Source organism: Lissotriton vulgaris, chromosome 9, assembly GCF_964263255.1.
Source record: "Lissotriton vulgaris chromosome 9, aLisVul1.2, whole genome shotgun sequence".
NCBI lineage: Eukaryota > Metazoa > Chordata > Amphibia > Caudata > Salamandridae > Lissotriton > Lissotriton vulgaris.
Window position 1 is genome coordinate 135,303,125 of NC_141697.1, and position 22,951 is coordinate 135,326,075.

General features: G+C 50.1%; 1 protein-coding gene across 1 annotated transcript in view; it reads left to right on the top strand.

The window, feature by feature from the left end:
• Positions 1–22,951, top strand: part of RTF1 (RTF1 homolog, Paf1/RNA polymerase II complex component) — a 337,563-nt gene that overhangs the window by 284,047 nt on the left and 30,565 nt on the right. Inside the window, exon 17 of the mRNA XM_086937201.1 lies at positions 22,070–22,181. Coding sequence (XP_086793327.1) covers positions 22,070–22,181 — 112 coding nt within the window. The remainder of the gene's footprint in view (positions 1–22,069; positions 22,182–22,951) is intronic.

The following is a 22,951-nucleotide window of genomic DNA, read 5'->3' on the forward strand; positions in this document are numbered from 1 at the left end:
GAAAGTCGCCATTGAGAAAAGGAGCTGAACCTGAGGCCAAGGTTTCTCCCATCGGTGAAAGCGGCTTCACCGGAGATCAGCGCGATGAACGCAGAGCCCCCTTCACATCCTAAGGTAACCAGCTGCAACCCGTAACCGGAGTTTTCACAGGGTGGAAGATTGTGATCAAACGCGCTACCGGCGGGCCGCCGGAGGGGTGATTAAATCTTATAACTATTAACATGGTACCAGTGGGACGCCCGCCTATTTCCTCTCCTGGGAGTTGTGAAACAACTAAGCAGGTGGCGCATTAACGCCTCGCCAGCTGTACACGTGCAGATCTCCTGTCCTGCAAGTTGAGCTAACGCTGTGGTACACGTTCACAGGCGCGTTCACAATTAGTCCTTTCTGCGTGTGCACATGTCCTGTCTCCCTTCCAAAGCAAGTCGATCACAATAGATCTCGCTAGCGACGGCGCTTTCGCACTGCGTCGCTAGGCAAGACCTAAGAATGACTTTTAGCTTAGTTCAAAGATGATGGTAAATGCGACACGTTTCTCACAAAGTACCTTTGGATGCGTAACGCAAGATAAACAAAAAGATTGCAGGGAGGACGATGCGTTGGTTTCTTGCTTCGGGGGAGGCGATGAGTCTGTTCCTCAGTGCTTGCGCAAAGTAGGCGATGTGCCTGTTCCTTACCAAAGAGGATGTGATGCGTCGTTTTTGTATGGCATTCTGGTTGCGATGCATCAAGATGGTGCCTCGACGCGACGACCCTGTGTGATGCGACTAGATGGTGTCTTTAGATGCGATGATGTGAAGGTGAGACGTGCACGCCAGACGGGTATTTGGCTGTGACAGGCCCTGCGACACGCTTCTCCGGGGATGATACAACAAACAGCTGCAATGGAGACACGCTCCTCCAGTGATGCGATGGCGACCTCTGTGGCGGCAACACGCTTCTCCGGTAATGCGACAGCAACAGCTGTGACACACTTCTACTTCTTGTGTCTCGCTTCCAGCTCCCAACAATACGCAGGCTTCTGCAGACAGAATTTCCAGCAAGAAAATTCAGGGGGGAGCTGGTGGTGAAGTCTTGTATCCCTGAGACTTCAGCAGGAGGCAAGCACAATTCAAGCCTTTGGAGATTCTTCTTCAAGATGATGAAAGTTAAATAAAAGTTCCTCCTCCTTTCCTTGGCAAATAAGCAAACACTGCAGGCCAACGCCAGAAAATAGCACACTGGAACAGGGGCAGTCACATCATTCAGCTTCTTTTGGTTTCTCTCCTTGGCAAAGGTTTGTCTTGATTAACCAGAAGTGATCTAAAGTCTTGGGGTCTAGGCCCCAATATTTATACTAGTAAATCCTTTTCAAACACAGAATGTAAAAATCACCTTCACGAAAAGATGTATTTTAACGTTCAGGCATACTAATTTTTTTTTTTACCATGTTCCCTGGACAGTTAGGATTATAAGATGTTATACTCTGCCCGTTCTGGCCTATAGGGACAGGTAGCCTTGTAATAGTGAAAAACGAAATAGGCTGTAATTCACCATCTGGACATGCCACACACATACCAGGGCATCTCCTTCCTTTTACTTACAATGCACCCTGCCCTTGGGCCTACCTTGGGGTGGCTAACATGTAGAAAAGGGGAGGTTTAGGGACTGGTAAGTGGGTGCATTTACCAAGTCGACATGGCAGTACTAGACTGCACACAAGCTCTGCAATGGCAGGCCTGAGACACATGTTGCAAACTGCTTCTGTGGGCGGCACAATCAGTGCTGCAAGCTCACTAGCAGCATTTGATCTACAGGCCCTGGGCACACATGGTGCACTGTACTAGTGTCTGACCAGTAAATCAAATAAGCCCATCAAGGAGTCACTAATCCATTACAACAGTTTACAATAGGGAGCACGTACACTGTGGCACTGAATAGCAGTGGCGCAGTGCCCAAAGCATGTAAACCAGCAAAAACATATTAAAAAAAGAGGAGACAACAATGACAAATGGAAGGGAGACTCACGCCAATGGTAACAGGTCTAACACTCCCTCATCCCAAGATCCACCTCAACACAAAAAGAAGGCTCCAGTCCAACCAGAGCGTTCGGGCACCGGTGGGCACAGAGACCACGCTTCTGACGCCCCGCCTTCTGGCTTCGGCACCGAAGCTTACAAAAAAGCCTTCTGGCTTTGAAAAGCCTCGCTCCAAATTGAGCTCCGAGCCGAAACCTTCGGGGTGGAAACAAAAGTCAGGCTCCGACCCACACCATTCAGCACCAAAACACACTTCTGATCCGAAGACACCAAAGTCTAACAGCCAGATTCATCAAGCGAAATGCGCTCGCAAAAGGGCCAGATTCTAAGAATCTGGCCCTTTGCAAGTGCAATTTTTGCATTTGGGATTCATCATCCAGTATGCAAAAATCGCTAATAAAGAATTCACAAATTTGCAAGGATTTGCATTTAAGAAATCTCTATTAGAGATTCCTTAAATGCTATTCATGAAACATTTAAAAATTGCGAATTCGCAATTTAGGAGCGCTATTTACCACAAAGTCAAACCTCGTGGTAAATAGCGAAAACCTAGAAAAATGCATTTAAATGCATTTGTCTAAGTTGCATGTTACACACACTCATGTCCTTTGGACATGTGTGTGTGTGTGTGCACAACATCAGTGTAAATTCCCATTTCAGGGGTGCTACAGGGTGTCCTTTGGACACCCCTGGCCCCCTTGAAATCGCATCCTTATTTGCGATTAGCAAATTGCTAATTGCAAATAAGGAATAACTCCCCATTCATTCCTATGGGCCTTACCCATAGGAATGAATTGGGAGTTACTCCTTATTTGCGATTAGCAATTTGCTAGTCGCAAATCAGGAGGCTGTAGGAATCGCAATTTATTTTGCGATTTCTACATGAATCCCGATTTGCAAGTCCTTAATAGCGAATCATTAATAATCGCTATTAAGGACTCGCAAATCGGGACTTTGATGAATCTAGCTGTAAGACTCCGGCACCAAAACATTTGGCACCGAAAACACCTGAAAAGCACATTTTCAATGCTCCGATCGACAAACTAGACCTGAAACAGAAGGTGTTGTGCATTCATCCAAAGACTAGAAACATCACCACTAAAGTGACTTTAAAAAGATAGACTGATACAGAAGAGGAATATCACATTCCTTTGAAGAAGAGAAATGTTGGAACTAACCCTTCCCCTCCTCTCCCATCACCACCATCCTCTCACTTTTAACCAATTTCATCTGAGCATTCACCACCACATACACCTGACCACCAGGATGATGGGATGACCCTGGGAATGGGGATGAAGATTATCAGCAAGTACATACAGACCCATAGGACGACTACAACACTAATTCCCCAACAGTCAAGTCAAGTCAAAAGATTTGTATAGCGCGCTACATACCCAGGGGGTCTCAAGGCGCTTTAAGAAAGGTGGGGAGTTACTTGTCGAATATCCACGTTTTGAGTTGCTTTCTAAATGCTAGATGGTTCTGAGTAAGGCGAAGGTGGTGGGAAGTGAGTTCCAGGTTTTAGCTGCTAGGTAGGAGAAGGATCTACCTCCCATGGTGGTTTTGTTGATGCGAGGTACAGTGGCAAGGGCTTGGTTGGAGGATCGTAGTTGGCGGGAGGGGGTGTAGAAGGATAGTCGTGTGTTGAGGCATTCGGGTCCGATTTCGTAGAGTGCTTTGTGTGCGTGGGTTAGGAGGCGGAAGGTGATTCTCTTATTGACGGGGAGCCAGTGGAGGTTTTTCAGGTGATCAGAGATGTGTTCTTTACGCGGGATGTCTAATATGAGCCTGGCTGAGGCGTTCTGGATGCGTTGAAGTTTTTTCTGGAGTTTTGCAGTGGTGCCGGCGTAGAGGGTGTTTCCGTAGTCCAGTCGGCTCGTGACCAGAGCGTGGGTGACTGTTTTTCTAGTTTCGGTAGGGATCCAGCGAAATGTTTTTTTGAGCATGCGAAGAATGTTGAAGCAAGATGAAGAAACGGCGTTGACTTGTCTGTTCATCGAGAGTGAGGAATCCAGGATGACGCCAAGGTTCCGTGCGTGGTCTGTCGGGATGGGTGCTTTTCCAAGGGCCTCTGGCCACCAAGAGTCGTCCCAGGCGGAGGGGGAGGTACCTAAGATGAGGACTTCTGTTTTGTCTGAGTTCAGTTTCAGACGGCTGTGCTTCATCCATTCGGCTACTTCTTTCATTCCTTCGTGCAGGTTGGTTTTGGCCGTGTTAGGGTCTCTGGTGAGTGATAGGATCAGTTGAGTGTCGTCGGCGTAGGAGATGATGTTGAGGTTGTGTTGGCGTGCGATGGCCGCGAGGGGGCTCATTCAATCAATCAATCAATCAATCAGTGACACTTATAAAGCGCGCTACATACCCGTAGGGTCTCAAGGCGCTGGGGGGGGGGAGCCGCTACTGCTCGAACAGCCAGGTCTTCAGGTCCTCATGTAAACGTTGAAGAGGGTGGGACTGAGTGATGACCCTTGAGGTACGCCGCAGATGACTTCAGTAGCCTCTGACTTGAATGGTGGAAGGCGAACTCTCTGGGTTCTTCCGGAGAGGAACGAGGTGATCCATTTCAGTGCTTTTCCTTGGATTCCGATGTTTTTGAGGCGCTGTAGAAGGGTGCTATGGCAGACTGTGTCGAAGGCTGCGGAGAGGTCGAGGAGGATGAGGGCGACTGTGTCTCCATTGTCCAGTAGAGTACGAATGTCGTCTGTTGCTGCGATGAGTGCGGTTTCAGTGCTGTGTTTGGCTCGGAAGCCGGACTGTGAGGAGTCGAGGGATTTGTTGGTTTCGAGGAATGCGGCGAGCTGGTTGTTGACAGCTTTCTCGATGACTTTGGCCGGGAATGGAAGGAGTGAGATAGGGCGATAGTTTTTGAGTTCGGTGGGGTCAGCTGTGGGTTTCTTCAGGAGGGCGCTGAGTTCGGCATGTTTCCAGCTTTCCGGGAAGGTTGCGGAGTTGAGGGAGCAGTTGATGACGTCTCGGAGGTGCGGTGCAATAATGGAGTCTGCTTTGTTAAAGATGTGGTGAGGGCAAGGGTCAGTGGGGGATCCCGAGTGGATAGAGTTCATCAGACGGATGGTGTACTCAGTGGAGATTGGCTTCCAGTCATTGAGGATGTTCAGGGGGGGTGGGGGTTCTGCAGGGGATTGGGTGGGTTGGTCTCCGGGTTGGTTGTTGAAGCTGTTGTGGATGTCTGCAATTTTGCTGTGGAAGAATGAGGCTAGGGAGTCGCAGAGGGCTTGAGAGGGGGTGATGTCGTTGGAGTTGGCTGAGGGGTTGGTAAATTCCTTGACGATGTTGAATAATTCCTTGCTGTTGTGTGCGTTGTTATCTAGACGGTCCTTTAAGGCTGCTTTCTTGGCATTTCGGATTAGTTGGTGGTGTATGCGGGTGGCGTTTTTGAAGGCGTCCTTGGTGCTGGTGGTTGGGTCTTTTTTCCAGGCCTTCTCGAGGGAGCGACAGAGATTCTTGGATTTCTTAAGGTCATCGTTGAACCAGGAGGCCTTCTTGCTGCCTGGTTTAATATGTCGTTTTTTCAGTGGTGCTAGGATGTCGGCGCTGTTGGATAGCCATTGGGTGAGGTTGGTGGCTGCTTGGTCTGGGTTTGAGGAGTGGGCGGGGGGCTTTTGAAGAAGCGATGAGGAGATCTGGTCGATGGTGATTTTGTTCCAGTTTCTTTGCAGAGTGGGTTGGGGGTGGTTGTTGGATGTGGGCTTGTTGTAGGTGAAGTAAACGCAACTGTGGTCAGTCCAGAGGAGGGCTGTGGTGTGGCTGAAGGAAACATGCTTGCTGGAGGTGAAGATAGGGTCGAGTGTGTGACCTGCGATGTGGGTGGGGGTAGTGACAAGTTGTTTAAGTCCGAGGTTTGCGAGGTTGTCCAAAAGGGTGGTGGTGTTGCGGTCGTTGTTCTTTTCAAGGTGAAAGTTGAGGTCTCCCAATTTATACCCTACCAAGCCCTCTCCAGGGGATGACCGCGTAGGCTACATTGAATTACGAGGTAGGGCTGCTAACTACCATTGGGTGCAGCTGCACAAAGAATCATTACAAGAGGAGTTCCTCTTTGAAACCCTTAGCAGCACACAAATGCCATCATACACACTACCCATGCTCAAAGAGATGATCAGGCATGTAGATGACATCTTCAATGACGGCCAGGGCTCATATTCATACCCCTAGAGTAGATAAGAAATACAAGCTAGCACCATCTGACCCAGTATATGTAAGGGGACTATTACCATTGGACTCCCTGGTTGTGTCCTGTGAAGAAGTGGGTTTCTGTTGCAGTAACCCCCTCCCCTTTGTGGTAGATTTCTGATTCACTTTGACTTGATGTGCCCTGGGTCCCTGCCAATCACGCCTCCAGGGCCTGTGTTCTTTCTTTAAAACCAAATTAGCATCTCTGGCCACATGTCAGCCCCTTGTAAATGCTACCACAGGTACCCGGGGCACTGTGACCAGGGCAGACCCCTAAGGGCTGCAGCACTTATTGTGCCGTCCTTAGGGGCCCTTGACCCTGACACACACACTGCCTTTGCAGGCTGAGTGTCTTGGTGCAGAACTAAACAAAGAGTCGACATGACACACATCCCTGTGTGCCATGCCCACAAACACACTGACTTGGCATACCTCAGCCACCCTCTAGCTGGGTGCACTATGCCAGTGGTGTGGGCACAGGTGCATACGTTTTCTAAAGTTGGCAGTATGAAGCCGTGCCGGAATTACGTTCTTTGTCAATTAATCGCGGTACTCTGATTCAGGCTGCCGGCTATCTTGACAAAGAACGTAATTCCGGCACGGCTTCATACTGCCGACTTTAGAAAACCGTTTGTGAATTAATCTTTTACTGGTTTTGACGAGTGTGCCATCATACCTCCGGGGTCTCCCAGGGTCAGGGAGGTACAGTTGTGACACCCTCAGCGGCACAGGGGCAGCCGTGTGCAGAGAGAGTAGGCCCAATATTATCCTATGGAGGATGGGGGCCTTCGGTTGGTGGCTGCTAGCAGGCAGGCCACGCGGCTGTGGGTGCTGAGCTCCTGGTCACTTACACAGTGCAAGTGGTGAAGTGGAGTAGAGTAGTTGCTGCACTTCCAGCGGCACTCAGGCGGCTGGGTGCAGGGTGCTTTTGAGCTGTCGGGTGCTCAATGGTATTCAAGGGGAGACTTGGAAATTGAACAAAAGCTGCAGGCTCGGGGACGGAGATTCTTCAGGTGCGACCACCACTTGGAGAGGTAAGTTGGGATCTTGGAGGATAGGTAGACACCCAGGAGTTGTTGGGCACAGGGGGTTGTGGGGCGCTGGGTGCAGGGGTGTCTTTTGGTGCCGGGAAATCTTACCCTCAGCTCGTCGCGGTAGGAGGGGTCCCTGGTTGTGAGGCTGCAGGTGTTGTCGGGATCGTGGAGGAGGGTCTTTGGGCACTGGATCCCGGGTGAAAGTCGCCGGGGCGACGTCCTTGTGGTCTTTGTCCACTCAAGCAGAAGCCGGGCATGGCGGGTGCAGAGTGTACTGGATTCACGCTTCCTGGCTGGCACCAGGGGTGTTGCTGTTTGAGCAGAACCACCCCTCATGGGAGTCCCAGTCTTTTAAATGATCAAGGCAGGCAGGTCCTCCGGGGATTTCGAGGTTGCTGTTCGCAGGAGACGTGGGGGTTTAGCAGGAGTAGGTTCAAGGATGAACAGACCTGTAAGTTTCTGGGCCCAAGTCCGTTGGTGTTGTCCACATGTTAGCAGCTGCACAACAGGTCTTCTTGTTTCTTGTTCTTCTTGTTTCAATTTGGGATCTGAGGAAGGAGGGTTCAGGGTGCCCCTAAATACTAGATTGAGGGGTGTTCCAGGTAGGGGAAGGGCAGGGACCAATGGGTCCCTGTCCTTGGGTGAATACACCCCCTCTCCTGCTCTTCTGTGGGAGGGGGCAGGAGTCTATCTCTGATTGGGCAGGGCCCTCCATCCTTAAGGTGGCGGGTGCCCGGAGGTATGCTTCACCTCGCCTCTCCCACCTGAGGGGTGGGCTTAGCAGAGGCTGGCACACCCCCTTTCCTCACTTAGAGCTTCCCCAGGCCAATTACTGTACTCTGCAACTGGCCCCCTCCGGTTCTGAACCCCACTCTGGCGGGAAGACAGGCGGGAAACCATAAGTGAGGAAAGAGGGTGTGCCAGTTTGACTGAGAATTCCTTGGAAAGGATCATGTCAAGAATGGTCCCTTTTGAGTGGGTTGGCAGAGAGCAGGCTTGAGTCAGGGCTTGATCAGTTAGGAGGTCTTTGATGGCGTTGACATAGGGATCTTTAGTGTCATTCCAGTGTAGGTTGAAATCACCCAGGACAATGTCTGTGGCATTGGAGGAAATCTTAGTTGTGAATATTTCCAAGAAGTGATCGGTGAAAGAATCGTTAGAACTTGGAGGATGGTAAAAAATGTGCAAGTTGCAAAGGTGTAATGAGTTACTGCAAATGGAGAGTGTGAGGTATTCGCATGAGTTTGTGGAGTCCGCCAAGAGTTATGTGACAAGAAGGGAAGATCGGTAGATGCAGGCAATGCCTCCTCCTTTCCTGTTGGAATGTCTGTCCAGTCTGGCGATTTTGTAGTTGAGACGGGCTAATAAGTCCAGGCAAGGGGAAGAGTATTCATTGAGCCAAGATTCTGTAAGTATAGCTAGGTTTTTATTCAGGATGAGGTCGGCAATATCAGTGGCATGCTTGACTGCTGCATTTCAGGCAACTGCAACAGCTACAGGATAGCCACTGCTCTGGGAGGAAACTGCTATCTAGTCCATGCACAGCATGTGATCTACAGCTCGAACTAATAATGTTACTTAACCAGGAACCATCTGTTCTTGGCATTTAGAGCTATAGATTCACATGCACCCACCCACCTCCCCGGGTAGCTATTGCAGTTCTCTCTTTAGTTTACATACATACGCATGGACATCTCTATTCTTTACTATTACTCCTTTCTCACCCTCTGCGGGAAAACAATCTAACAATGGAGTCGATGCATATGCGCACTACCACCGAAAGGAGGAGTCGCCTACCTTGTGACTGGAAAAGACTTCTTCGAAGAAAAACAAAGTGCAAACATCCAGACCCAACACTAGATGGCAGGAGTATGCGCAACATGTGAATCTACAGCTCTACATGCCAAGTTCAGATGCTTACTGGGTAAGTAACATTATCCTTTCCTCAATAGGATAACATTGACTGTTTTTCTTGGAAAAGTTTTTGCGTGTGGAGTTTGAAAACCTAAAGAAATTCTTTAAAATTGCACTAACAAACAAAAACCATTTTACTTACCTGTTTACAGGAAATGACCCAGTGTAGTATCCAGGTATACTACACTATGTAAGAAAAGCAATCGCAAAAGTAACTTACCTGTAATTTTACTCAAAATCCTATACCAAGAATATGTACTATATTCTGAAAAGCATTGCGTTATCAGTAACTATACTGTAATCAAATCAAAGTACATTTACATTTGCAATCCAAACTGTGTTTACAATCAGTATATTTACTGCAAAGTACTTATCACTTACCTGTGCCAGGCTTGCTTGATTCTAGAAAATAATAAAATAACTAAAAGAATACTTTTATACAAAAACCATTGGTCTGAAGTTCTGTCTTTGAGTGTGTGAAATAATTTGCTGATTGAGTGTGTACTACAAATGCTTAACAATGTTCTCTGCCTTACTGCTCGACCAGACTACCACAAATAGAGAGTAAGGTGCTATCTAACTATACCTCTTCCTACTTTTGAGGTTTCACTGGACTCTGTGCACACTATACCTCACTTCGGTATAGTGTATACAGTGCCAGCTTTCTACAGTTCCCCAAAAGTGTACAGGGCTCCATGTAACAAGCAGCCTTAGGCTTAACACAGAGGACTGTAAGACATTTAGGGCAAAAAAGTGATCAGTGATGGACACACAACTCAAGAAGGAGATCCAGACCAATTTAAAAAAATTATACTTTGTACTTTAAGACCAATAACTTTCCAATAAGGTAAGTAAATTTTGAATGACAAAAATTATTTTCACTTTAAAAAATCGACACTTGGAAACATTTCAGCACAGTCTTGGAAACATTTCAGCACAGTTCAATGTTATCCTATAGGAAAATAATATTGCAGTTAAACAGATAAGTAAGGCACTTACAATCCCAGTCTTCAGAACCAAAAGTCAGCAAGAGCTAAGGGTCAGGTGGGTACTAAAACTGCACCACTAGCGGCACAGGGGTGGCTGGGTGCAGAGGTCACAAATGGAGTTTGGCCCCATGCTTTTCAATGGAGACTGGAGGTGCCTGTCGCCACGCTGCTTGCAGGTAAGTTGGTCGGTTGCAGGGGCCAAGCTTTGGTGGTTAGGACCAGCATGGGGAGGTGCACAAAGCAGCACCAAGCATACACCACAGGCGGCAGGGTCCAATTTCGACGTCGGGCACCTTATGTTTTTCAGGTGCCTTACCGGGGTGACTACACCCTCTATCATGCCACCCTCCTATGTGGAGACCTAGGCCAGATTAAAACCCTCGGTCACCCCCCCCCCCCCCCACCCCCACCACCTCTTCTCCTTCAATAAGGGGCTGAAAGATGTGCTTCACCACACATTCCCCACCTCAGGGGAAGGGTGGCAGATGTGGGCACACCGATTCTACTAAGTTTTCCCACCAATATTCCGGCCCAAAGTGGGGGTGTAAACCTAGTGGCTGCCATTTGTTTCTAGCAGAAGAGGCTGGCGGTAGCATTACAAAGGTGCAGGCCTTTGTAGATTCCCTCTCCGAGCACTGGCCCATCATGGGGGAGGAGGTGTGACATCCCTGCCCAGGATGTGCATTGTTTCTGGACCCAGAGAGCATGGCCCCCTACCCAAGGGTCCAGAAGCATGTCTGGTTGTGGTTGGCTACCTACAGCTGGTCAGAAACCACACAAGGGTTGGCAGGTTTTCAGGTGGCACATCTGAGGTGCCCTCTGGGTACACAGTGCAATACATCACACATTGACATCAGTGTATATTTATTGAGAGGAGTAGTTTGGTACCAAACACTCCTGTGTTCAGTGGAGCCATCATGGCGCTGTGGAATTTGAGCTGTCGAGTTTCCAGACCATGTACTCTCTATGGTTTCACTGGCACATACAATATTAAGGAATGGACACCAAATAGTAGTGACATATATACCCTCACCAGTGGTTTTGTGCACCCTGCTTTAGGGCTGTGAGGCTTGCTAGAGGGGTGACTTATCAATACCATCAGACAGTGCTAGCTGGCATGCACCCAGGCAGGGTGCCATGTCGACTTTATTTTTCCCCTCACAGAAGCATGCAAGGACAGTGGCATGTCCCCAGTGAAGGGGCTCCCATGGGACCCTCTTTAGCTCCCAGGCCTTAGGTACTCAGGGTCCCATTTACTAGGGACTTACAAGCGGCAGAAGTGCCAATTGGGGATTTGTTTTTAGGGCAGGATCACTGGCACCGGGGATCTGATTGGCAGGGACCCTGTGCACTACATTTGAAACCACATCAAAACCAAGCAAAAAGTGGGGGCCAACCATGCAAAAAGACACTTTCTCACAGGTAGAGTACAGCAACTTACAAGACCATTCTCCTGGATTTAAGGTCAGAGGCAGCACCAAGAGATCACACCTGGCGGCCCAGGGGCGGTCTGGTTAAGAGGTGCAATACTGGAGCAGATGCCCAATGTTAGTCTACGGGGATCAGTCAGGCTGAACCAACGGGGGGGAGGAGGGGGGGGAAAAGGAGGGGGGGAGAAGGGGGTGGGGGGAGGCCTCACGATGCTTGGGGACACACTTGGTCCTCTGTTCCATGGGTGGTGAGTGCAAACGTGTCCTTCGGCATTGGGTTTTTGTCACCAGGAGCACTCGGGCGGGGGTCATAAAGAGGCTGCAGGTGGCTTCGAGGGGTACCCTTCTCTTCTACCGAACCCAAGGTTGGCTTCTTCTCTGGAGGACTTGGGGACCATGGTGGAACAGTGGGCGTACTTAAACTAAGGCTTTACGAGATGTGTGCAGTGGCGTTTACGGGGTGGGGTGCTCTCACAGTTCGTTCCTATCTACCTGCAAAGTGTGGCAGAGCGGCTCCGCTGTTCTACAGGATTTTCTGAGTCTTGGCAGAAGTGCTGGCAGTCCTCCCATGCTTTTGGAGGCACAGCAGCAAGCATGCCCTATCTCCCTCTTGCCCTTCTTTTCCAAAATCCTGGAAGCCCACGTCACCGCCTGTCTCTCACAGTTCATCGAGAGCTCCAACTTCCTCGAGGGCAACCAGGCCGGCTTTAGACCCGGCCACTCTACGCAGACTGTGATCTTGGCCGTGCTGGACGCCTTGAGAGACGGCGCTGACAAGGGTACCCCCCAGGCCTTGGTATTATTAGACCTGTCAGCCGCCTTCGACGCGGTGGACCACAACATCCTCCTCCACCGTGTCGAGCAGGCTGGCATCCAGGGCCTGGCGCTGGCATGGGTCAAATCCTTCCTGACCGGGAGGTCTCAGACCCTCAGCCTGGGCACTTTCAGAGCTCCTAGGGAGCACTCGCCCTGTGGGGTCCCCCAGGGCTCCTCTTTGTCCCCTCTTCTCTTTAATCTCTATCTTCGACCCCTTCTTTTTTCTCTGAGGCAGTGGGACGTCACTGTGTTTAATTACGCGGACGACCTGCAACTCCTCTTTCCTCTCAACTCCCCCTCCGCTATCCCTAATTTCCAGGCAGCTATGTCCCACATCCTTCAGTGGATGTGTCGAAACCAGCTCAAACTGAACCCCGGAAAGACGGAGCTCCTTCTTCCTGGCAGGAGCTCTACCTACTGGGGTCCGCACTTTTGGCCGGCAGACCTTGCCCCCCCAAGCCTCAATCCCCCCCCCACCCCCAAACCCACCCGTGGCCTCGGTAAAGAGTCTCGGGGTCACTATTGACTCCGGCCTTTCTCTCGGGACCCAAGTGGGGATGGTGGTCTCCTCCTGCATGTTCCAGCTGCGCAGGATCAGGAAGGTGGCCTATCTCCTCACTCCTGAAGCCCTTCTACAAGTCATCATGGCCCTCGTCCTCTCCCGCTTAGATTTTTCGAACTCTATTTACCACGGTCTGCCTAAAACATCTCTTTCCAGACTGCAATCTGTTCAGAATCAAGCGGCGAGACTGGTCCTTGGGATCCCGAAGTGGCAATCCGCCAAACCCCTTCTTTCCAAACTGCATTGGCTCCCTGTCATTTCGAGGGCAGCCTTTAAGATCGGCTGCCTTACCTTTAGATCTATATCTGGCTCCTGCCCCGTCTTTCTGAAATCTCTCATCAAGCCCTATTGTCCTTCACGGAACCTGAGATCTTCCCACCTTCACTTCCTGTCTATCCCCCCTATTAAACTCTGCAGATCTGGAGGCCGGCGATTTGCATTCCTGGCCCCAAAACTTTGGAATTCCTTTCCCCTCTCTCTCAAAACCTCTAATTCTCTCATTCTTTTCCGTAAAACCCTAAAAACATGGCTTTTCCCTCAATCCAGCTAAGTCCCCCTGGTCTTTCTGTTTCCAACCAGCGCCAGGAAACCCATGGTGTCCGCGCGCTCTACAAATTCCCCTTACAATACAATACAATACCTGCAAAGTGTGGCAGAGCGGCTCCGCTGTTCTACAGGATTTTCTGAGTCTTGGCAGAAGTGCTGGCAGTCCTCCCATGCTTTTGGAGGCACAGCAGCAAGCATGGTAAATCGACATTGGCACAATTGTTGGAAACAGCAGACAGGCTGGCAGGGTTAATGCCAAGTCAGTTCTTGCTTTTTGCAACTCTTCGGTCTTTCTGGCTTTGGTTGGTCGGATCTGATTCTCCTGATGCCAGGGACTCTCCTTAATACTAGATTTTGGTATCTATGGGTAGTGTGGGGTAGTAGCCAATGGGCACAGTACTCTTGGGACCACTACACCCCCTATATGACCACTTCCTGTGGGAAGTTGGCATAAACCTGTACCAGAGTTCCTAAGTTTGCCATCACAAAGATGACGGACTGAAATTTTGTTTTCACTTCAGTTAGCCCACTTTCGGGTTTGAACTAGTCTGAGGATCAACATGCCTCTCTGACTACTCATTTTTCCGCCTGTCGAGGCGCCAAAGGGTCCCTGGGCAAGAGGGGTCGACATCCTCTCTGAGGGAAGCCAGATTTGCATACCAAAGGCAGTGGTCTCTTTGTAGCTCCCTGCCCTGGAATGCTAATTTGCAAGTCATCCTGTGGGCGGGGTGTAAACTCCCTCTGCCGAAGCACGCTTTGTTCCTGACCTCCTGAGACCAAAGGCTCTCACACCCTGAGGTCAGAAACTAGTCTATGGTGGCAGGCTGGCTAAGACCAGTCCATGAGCACTCCAGTAGTTGGTAGGTTTTCAAGGGGCACCTCTATGATTCCCTCTAGATGCATGTATTAATATATCCAACACTGGAATCGGTGTGGGTTGATTAATTTGAGATGTTTTATACCATACATCTCTGGTCTCAGTGAAGTTATCATGTAGCTCGGGAACTCATTTTACCAGTGTCCTGCACATTTTAAAATGGCTTCCCTGATCACTTACACTGGCAGTAAACGGAACTGACCGGCACAGGGGCATATCTGCTCATGGGTTAACCCACACATGACTTGGGGCTGTAAGGCCTGCTGTAGAGGTGACTTACCTATACTGTGACTTTCTTATACTGCATGCACTGTCTGTAGGCATGCCACACGTGCTGTCTCACCTCGTGTTTTCACTTTTGCCCGCAATGGCAGTCTGCATGACTTAGATGAGCGGGTCCCTTAGGGTGGCACAGTACCTCAGGCTCTAGGTACCAGGCACCATTTACTTGAGACTTACAGAGGGTGCTAAAGGTATTGCCATTTGGGGTACAGTTGCACAATTTTGGCAAAGAGATCTGGCACTGTGGACCTGGTTAGTAGGAGCCCAGCGCACTTCTAGTGAAAATCACATCACATGCCGGACAAAAGGTGGGGGTGACCATGTCAAAAAGGGGCACTTTCCTACAGCTTGACATTTATTTCCACATGCAGTGCACTGCATCCTTCAAGGCCACAGCTATTAGCTCTGGCCACCATCATAGAATGGTATTGTTTATGGTTTCACTGCTTTACTATTCCAAGATGACTAAAGTATTGGTTTTAATTGTGACCGCCATGCTGGGACATCAAAACAACTAAACACCATGTACAATGCAATTGTAAAACGGCCACTTGCCTCTTTGTTTAATGTTATTTGTTATTGCAAATCCTGCTTGCCTTATTTAGGTGGCCGCATGTTTATTTTTCCACTTTGTCTTTTAATTTATATTACATTAGTCGTTGAGTTTGTGAGCACCTTGTGGTTGCTCAAATGGATGAGTGCAAAAATTAGTGGGTGGATGAATATGTGCTAGAGTGCTAGGATTAGTGATTGTGTGCTCGTATGAGGATGTTCGAGGCATGTGGGCTGCTGAATTCATATCTGTGCATAGATCGCCGCCTAGTGTTGGGTCCGGATGATTGCACATTGTTGTCCTGGAAGAGTCTTCGAAGTATCACGAGATAGGTGGCTCCTCCCCTGGACTACAGTGCGCATGGGCATCGCCTCCATCCCCAGATTGTTTTTTTCCGCCATTGGGTTCGGATGTGTTTCGGTTCCCTCTGTCGGAATCGATAGTTGTTTAACTTTCCTAACTTGAGACCAAAAGGTCTTTAGGACTTGCGTCGGTATTGTCCATCGTTCGGGTTTGTTACTTCATCAGCTCCGAACTCTTGCGTGCTGTCGGCGCGGACGGGCCTACACGACGCTCCAGACTACTACCATGGAACGAACTCCGTTTAAGAGGTGCCCGGTGTGCACCTCAAAGTATTCACACCTCGACGTGCACCCAGTGTGCAACAAATGTCTGTCGCCGGACCATGACGAGGCCAGGTGTATGGCCTGCTCAAAGTTCCGGTGCAAGAAGACTCTCAAGCTTCGTCGGGCCGCTAGACTCCAGGCCCACTTATCAGCGCCCCCGCCGGACAACATCTTCGAGGAAGACGTTGGTGACGACACCTTCTTACAAGTTTCGGACTCCAGCCCAGCGTCGGAAGATGAAAACTACGACGCAGGGGACGAGGAGTTTGATGAAGTCGTCGGAGAGGTAGGGGACGACGAAGGGGCCATTGCCACCGTGGAGGATAGCTCAGAGGAGGAGCACCCTCAAACTGACTCCGGGGTCAATCCCCATGATACGGCCCAGGTCGAGGGATAGCCTTCGGGCCTTACCCAAGACCTTACTACTCGTCCCACGGCTCCGCCTACGGGCCCAGCCACGGACATTGGTGATGCGCCAATCCCGGTAAAGAAACTGAAAGTGAAACCACCGGGGCCCACACCAACGGTATCGAAACCGAAAGTGAAAGTCTCACTGTCGGGACTTGAGGCTCCAAAAAAGCCCAAAATGGCCGCCAACATCAAGAGCCAAGCCAAGATGGCTGACCCGAAGACCCTGGTGTCGAAGCCGAAGGCGAAGACGACCGACGCGGCCGCGTCGGCACCGAAGATGGTCGAGGTCGACGACCTAAAAAGACCCTCGAAGAAGCGTCAAGACGACCCCAAGGCTCTGGCTGCGCCGATTCCGGCCGTCAAGGGCAAGGGTGGTGACGTGTCGGCTCCGAAGACCGTGCCTTTACTCGCCGACCCGACTCCGGCCTCGGAGGAATCGCTCGAGCCGGTCCAGCCCTCACCATCCTTAACCAAGAAGGTCACAGAGTCCCTTCAACGAATTCGGAAGGACGCAGCAGCCCCGGAACCAAAGAGTGTGGTGCCGAAGCCTGCACAGCAGACGGCCAAGGCGCAAACGCCGATCCGCTTCATGCTGCCGCCGAAGAAGACGCCGAAGGCATTCGCTCCAAGGCATGGGGACGGGGTGCCCTTAAAGCCGGTGTCGACGCCCAAAGCGTCATTGGTAGTCTCGAAGCTTCGGCTACAGCCACTCGCAGAAGAGGAGCGTCGAGAGGTTGTCATCGACGCCGACACAGGCAAACTCTCTCTCCTTAAGAGGAAAATCACCACGGAGCCGGTGTTGGAACATTTTCGTATTCCACTCAAAAGGAAGTTGGACTCTGCGGGTACTTCTGCCCCTAGGGAGCCTGCATCTCCACAAAATCTAGAACTCTCACCGACTCATTCTAACACTGGGGAAGGTGACGGAGGTGAGGAGGACGAGTACAATTATCCAGCGTACTCGGATCCGGAGGAGGTCAACGAACCTTGGTCTGCTGGAGGCGACCCTGTGGACCCTCAGTCGGGTCACGAACCGCAGCTTTTTGCTGCAAAAACTTCTCCAACAGAGGACTCTGCAGCCTTCAATGCTCTGATTGAGAGGGCTGCAGCAAATCATGATGTCGAACTCCATGCGGACCCTGTGGATGTCGATTTTCTGTTAGACACTTTCTCAGTGGCTGAAAAGTCGGTCAAAACATTGCCTATGCTCAAGGGAGTGCTGAAGCACGCGCCAGAGGTTTTCAAGGAGCCCACTCGGGCGCGAGTCATCAATCCTCGTATTGACAAGAAATACAAGGCAGCGCCCACTGATCCAACATACATCAAGGGACACTTGCCACTGGATTCGTTGGTGGTATCCAACGCACGCAAGCGGGCGAACTCGCAGACCACGGGTGATGCTCCTCCCCCAGACAAAGAATCAAAGATCTTTGAAGCCTCAGGCAAACGTATTGCTGCGCAGGCAGCTAATATTTGGCGCATTTCAAACACGCAGGCCCTACTTGCACGCTACGATAGGGCGCACTATGACACCCTTGAAACACTTCTGCAACACTTACCTGATCAGTACAAAGAGGCAGCTGAAATGTTGATTCAGGAGGGGAAGCTCATCACCAATGCTTCCATTAAATGTGCATTGGATGTGGCTGATACCGCCTCCAGGGCTGTAAACACTAGCGTGTTACTGCGTAGGCATGCCTGGCTTAGAATATCAGGCTTCAAACCAGACATACAGACAACCATCTTAAATCAAACAGTTAATCCAGACCACCTGTTTGGCCCTGAAGTGGACCCAACCCTTGAGAAAATGAAGAAAGATACGGACACTGCTAAGTCTATGGGGGCCCTCCAGTCACAGCAGTTTCGGGGTGGTTCTTTTCGCCGCTCCAATAACAGAGGCACCTCAAGGGGTCAGGCATCGCAATCCACGTAGTATTACAAAAGCAACACCCAGACCTCATACACCAACAAGGGTAGAGGTGGTTACAGGCGCAACAACGTCAAAGGCAGGGGACGCGGAAACAACAGCTCCAGGTCCTCCACCACCAACAAACAGTGACGCCTTGTCACTGCCCCCCGACCACACAACACCGGTCGGGGGGAGACTCCAGCAGTTCCTGCCTGCGTGGAAATACATCACCACGGACAGGTGGGTCAAATCTCTTATTCAGTACGGTTACTGTCTGGAACTCACGTCCACACCACCAAACATACCTCCAAGAAGCCGTCCTATGTCCGGCGAGCACTTGCTCTTGTTGCAGCAGGAGGTCAAAGTCATGCTGCAAAAAGGAGCGATAGAGCTCGTGCCACTGCAAGAAAGGGGAACAGGAGTTTACTCTCTGTACTTTCTAATCCCCAAAAAGGACGGATCCCTCAGGCCCATCCTGGACCTCAGGCCCCTCAACCGGTACATTCTGTCGGAGCATTTCCATATGCTCACGTTGCAACAGGTTCTCCCTCTGCTTCAGCAAGGGGACTTCCTGGCTACGCTAGATCTCAAGGATGCATACTTTCACATTCCCCTGCATCCTTCACACAGGAAGTACCTCAGGTTCACAATCCAAGACCAGCACTATCAGTTCAGAGTTCTGCCTTTCGGAGTCACCACAGCGCCAAGAGTTTTTACAAAGTGCCTGGCGACTGTGGCGGCGCATCTACGGCGCCAGAACGTCCACGTCTATCCGTATCTGGACGACTGGCTCATTCAGGCACGTTCGGAACAGCAGTGCGCAAACCACGTGTCCCGCACCATTCATCTCCTGCACGATCTGGGATTCTCACTGAACTACCCAAAATCACATCTCCAACCCGCCCATGTACGGCAGTATCTGGGCGCAACAATAGACACTCTGGCAGCCACTGCGCAGCCAAACTCAGTGAGAATCACCAGTATCCAGACGCTGATCCAACGATTCAGACCACAGCACTCGCTTCCAGCGAGGGTGTTCATGCAGTTGATAGGCATGATGGCCTCCTGCATCTCCATCGTCCCGCACGCGAGGTTACATATGCGTCCGCTCCAGGAGTGCCTAGCACGTCAGTGGACTCAGGCTCATGGGCAACTAACAGACCTAGTGTTGGTGAGCGGTCGGGCGTACAACTCTCTGCATTGGTGGAATCCACAAAACCTTTGCAAGGGCCGACCGTTTCAAGAGCCAGTGCCACAGATTATCCTGACAACGGACGCCTCTCTCCAGGGCTGGGGAGCGCATGTACTCCACTACACAGTGCAGGGACTATGGACATCACAGCAGAAGAAGATGCACATCAATGTGTTGGAACTGATGGCAATCTTCATGGCCCTAAAGGCGTTCAAAGTACATCTGTGCAACAAGGTCGTGTTGATCCGGACGGACAACATGACGGCCATGTACTACATTCAGAAGCAGGGAGGAACACACTCTCCGCAGCTGTCTCATCTGGCTCAGAGCATGTGGAAGTGGGCCATTCAGAGGAACATCTTCCTCATGGCGGAGCACCTCCCAGGCAAGGACAATCGGATGGCGGACCTGCTCAGCAGGCACAGCCACCAAATGCACGAGTGGGAGATACATCCATCAGTACTCCAACCGTACTTCCAAAAGTGGGGTCATCCAGAGATAGACCTGTTCGCCACAAGGGAGAACGCAAAATGCCAAAGCTTCGCCGCCAGGTTCCCACACCCGCAATCGCAGGGCAATGCGATGTGGATGAACTGGTCAGGCAGATTTGCGTACGCTTTTCCCCCAGCACCTCTGATTCCGCTGGTGGCACGCAAGCTCAGGCAACACTCGATGACTCTCATCCTGGTTGCTCCAACGTGGGCTCGCCAACCATGGTACACCACGTTTCTGGAACTTTCCGTGGTACCGCATCAAAGGCTTCATCTCACTCCCAGCCTTCTGACGCAGAGCCATGGCGACATTCAGCACCCAGATCCGCAACAGCTCAACCTGGCGATCTGGCTCCTGAAGTCCTAGAGTTTGGCTACCTCAATCTTCCCCCCGATTGCATGGACATCATTCGGGAGGCAAGGAAGCCCACTACTAGAGCATGTTATGCGGCTAAATGGAAGCGGTTCGTCATTTATTGTGCGAACCACAACATTGACCCGCTGGATGCTTCCATTCAGAACATCATTTGTTACCTGTTCCATCTATACCAATGCAATTTAGCGTATTCTTCCATCCGCATTCACCTGTCTGCAATGGCCGCATACCTCCAGAATAGGCGGCACCTATCACTTTTCAAGGTTCCTGCTATTAAGGCTTTTCTGGAAGGGCTCAAAAGGGTCATTCCACCACGGACGCCACCAGCTCCAGAATGGAACCTCAATGTGGTTCTTACAAGGCTGATGGGTCCTCCTTTTGAGCCACTGCACTCTTGTGAGCTTCAGGTTCTAACTTGGAAGGTGGCTTTCTTGGTAGCAATTACATCGCTACGGAGGGTTAGTGAGTTGCAGGCACTCACCATCCAAGAGCCTTTTTTCCAAGTGCATGCCAACAGGGTGGTGCTCCTCACTAACCCAAAATGTTTGCCCAAGGTGGTATCTCAATTCCACTTAAACCAGACAATCGAGTTGCCAGTGTTTTTTCAAAACCCCGAGTCACTGGCGGAGCGGATGCTCCACACTCTTGACGTTAAAAGAGCCTTAATGTACTACGTTGACAGGACAAAGGATTTTCGAAAGACCAAGCAACTTTTCGTTGCATTTGCCTCACACCACAAGGGTAACTCTATTTCCAAAGCTGGTATTGCTAGGTGGATCGTGAAATGCATTCAGATCTGTTACGCTAAAGCTAAACGCACTCTCACAATTCCACCAAGAGCCCACTCCACCAGAAAGTTGGGGGCCTCTATGGCCTTCCTTGGGAACAGTCCCTTGGAAGATATTTGTAGGGCAGCCACATGGTCTACCACACATACTTTTACTAAACATTACTGTGTAGATGTACACTCCAAACAGCAGGCAGCTGTTGGACAGGCTGTTCTCAAGACACTTTTTCAAACTGCTGCAGCTGGCACGGGCGGCCGCCAATGAGGGGAGCACTGCTATGTATTCTATGCACAGATATGAATTCAGCAGCCCACATGCCTCGAACTGCAAATGCTACTTACCAGTATGCATCTGTTCTTGGCATGTAGGGCTGCTGACATTCATATCGCCCGCCCTCCTCCCCGGCGCCTGTAGCAGCTGCAGTATTTCTTATATACGCGCATAGCATGGTCATCACTCACATAGTTCACTCCATCTCTGCCAATGGCTAAAAACAATCTGGGGATGGAGGCGATGCCCATGCGCACTGTAGTCCAGGGGAGGAGCCACCTATCTCGTGATACTTCGAAGACTCTTCCAGGACAACAATGTGCAATCATCCGGACCCAACACTAGGCGGCGATCTATGCACAGATATGAATGTCAGCAGCCCTACATGCCAAGAACAGATGCATACTGGTAAGTAGCATTTGCATTATTGAACACTGAATCCTGTCACTGACTTAAAAGGCACCTACATTTAAATGCCAGACCTATTGCTATTACCGGAGCTGGTTGAAGAATAGATACAAAGGGGATTGTAGTGTAGGATAGTTAACATTAAAGTGCCTTCCTTAATCTTAGTCCATATACTGTCCTATTCCCAGATTTATCATGACTACCCCTCTACAGAGTAATTTTTGTCCCTGCTAATATGTGATGGCCTACTGAAATGTTGAAAAAGGAGGACCTATAGACTAGGAGTAAAAAAGTGACCATGAAGGTTACCTTTACCTTAGTTTCTATCCTAGGTAGACTGATGTCAGGCATTTTCACAACTCCACTGACAGTATTTTTCTCATTTTCAGGGTCCAGGCAAGGATAAAGATTTGAATTCTAAATCCAATAGTGACCTCTCGGAGGACCTTTTTAAAGTGCACGACTTTGATGTAAAAATAGACTTGCAAGTTCCCAGCTCAGGTGAGTTATGCCTGCTATTCAAGTGGTATGGGGAGGGAGCACCTGTTAGCTCAGATTTCATAGATAACGATTATTATGTTTCGCACTGTGATCCTATTGTAGAGCTATGCACTATTCTGCCTTCTAGTGTTTAGGACCAGAAATGTTCTTTAAAAATTAGTTTGTTAGTCTCAGAAGATGAACTAGTTGTTTCACTTTCCTGTTCAAGTTTATGGGATTACACAAAGCTGTGATCTGGAAATATGATAATTCTTTTTGAGTGGGAATATTGGTACGTCGGATCATTGAAGCATGGAGAGAAAGCTATAGACCACTTAAGTCATCGACCACGCAGTTGGAGAATGCATGTAAAGGGTGAGAATGCTACAAAGGGCTCCCTTTAGATTCTGCTCCATGTACCATTGAAAAGTCACAGGTTTGTACCTCTGCCTAACGGAGGACCACGTCACAAGGAGTTGTGAAGCGTGCTGCAAGATTAGACCTAAAACCTTGAGAGAGCGAGAGAGAGGCAGTGGCATGAACACCAGAGAACCAGGGAGATGAAGGCAGCCAATTACTTGGGGACCTCTGCCTGTCTAGTGATGATGAGTACCAAGCTGAGGAGATAGAAGTGTCCCAGACAGAATGACCTGACCTTGAGTTGGAAGAGATTGACAAAGTCTAGGCAAAACAGCCGACAAACAACCCCAGGGATGGGGAACATCGAAAACAACCGGTGCCATAGAAGAAACCTTCTTGGGCCGAGCTGAGGACTATGGATTCGAAACCAT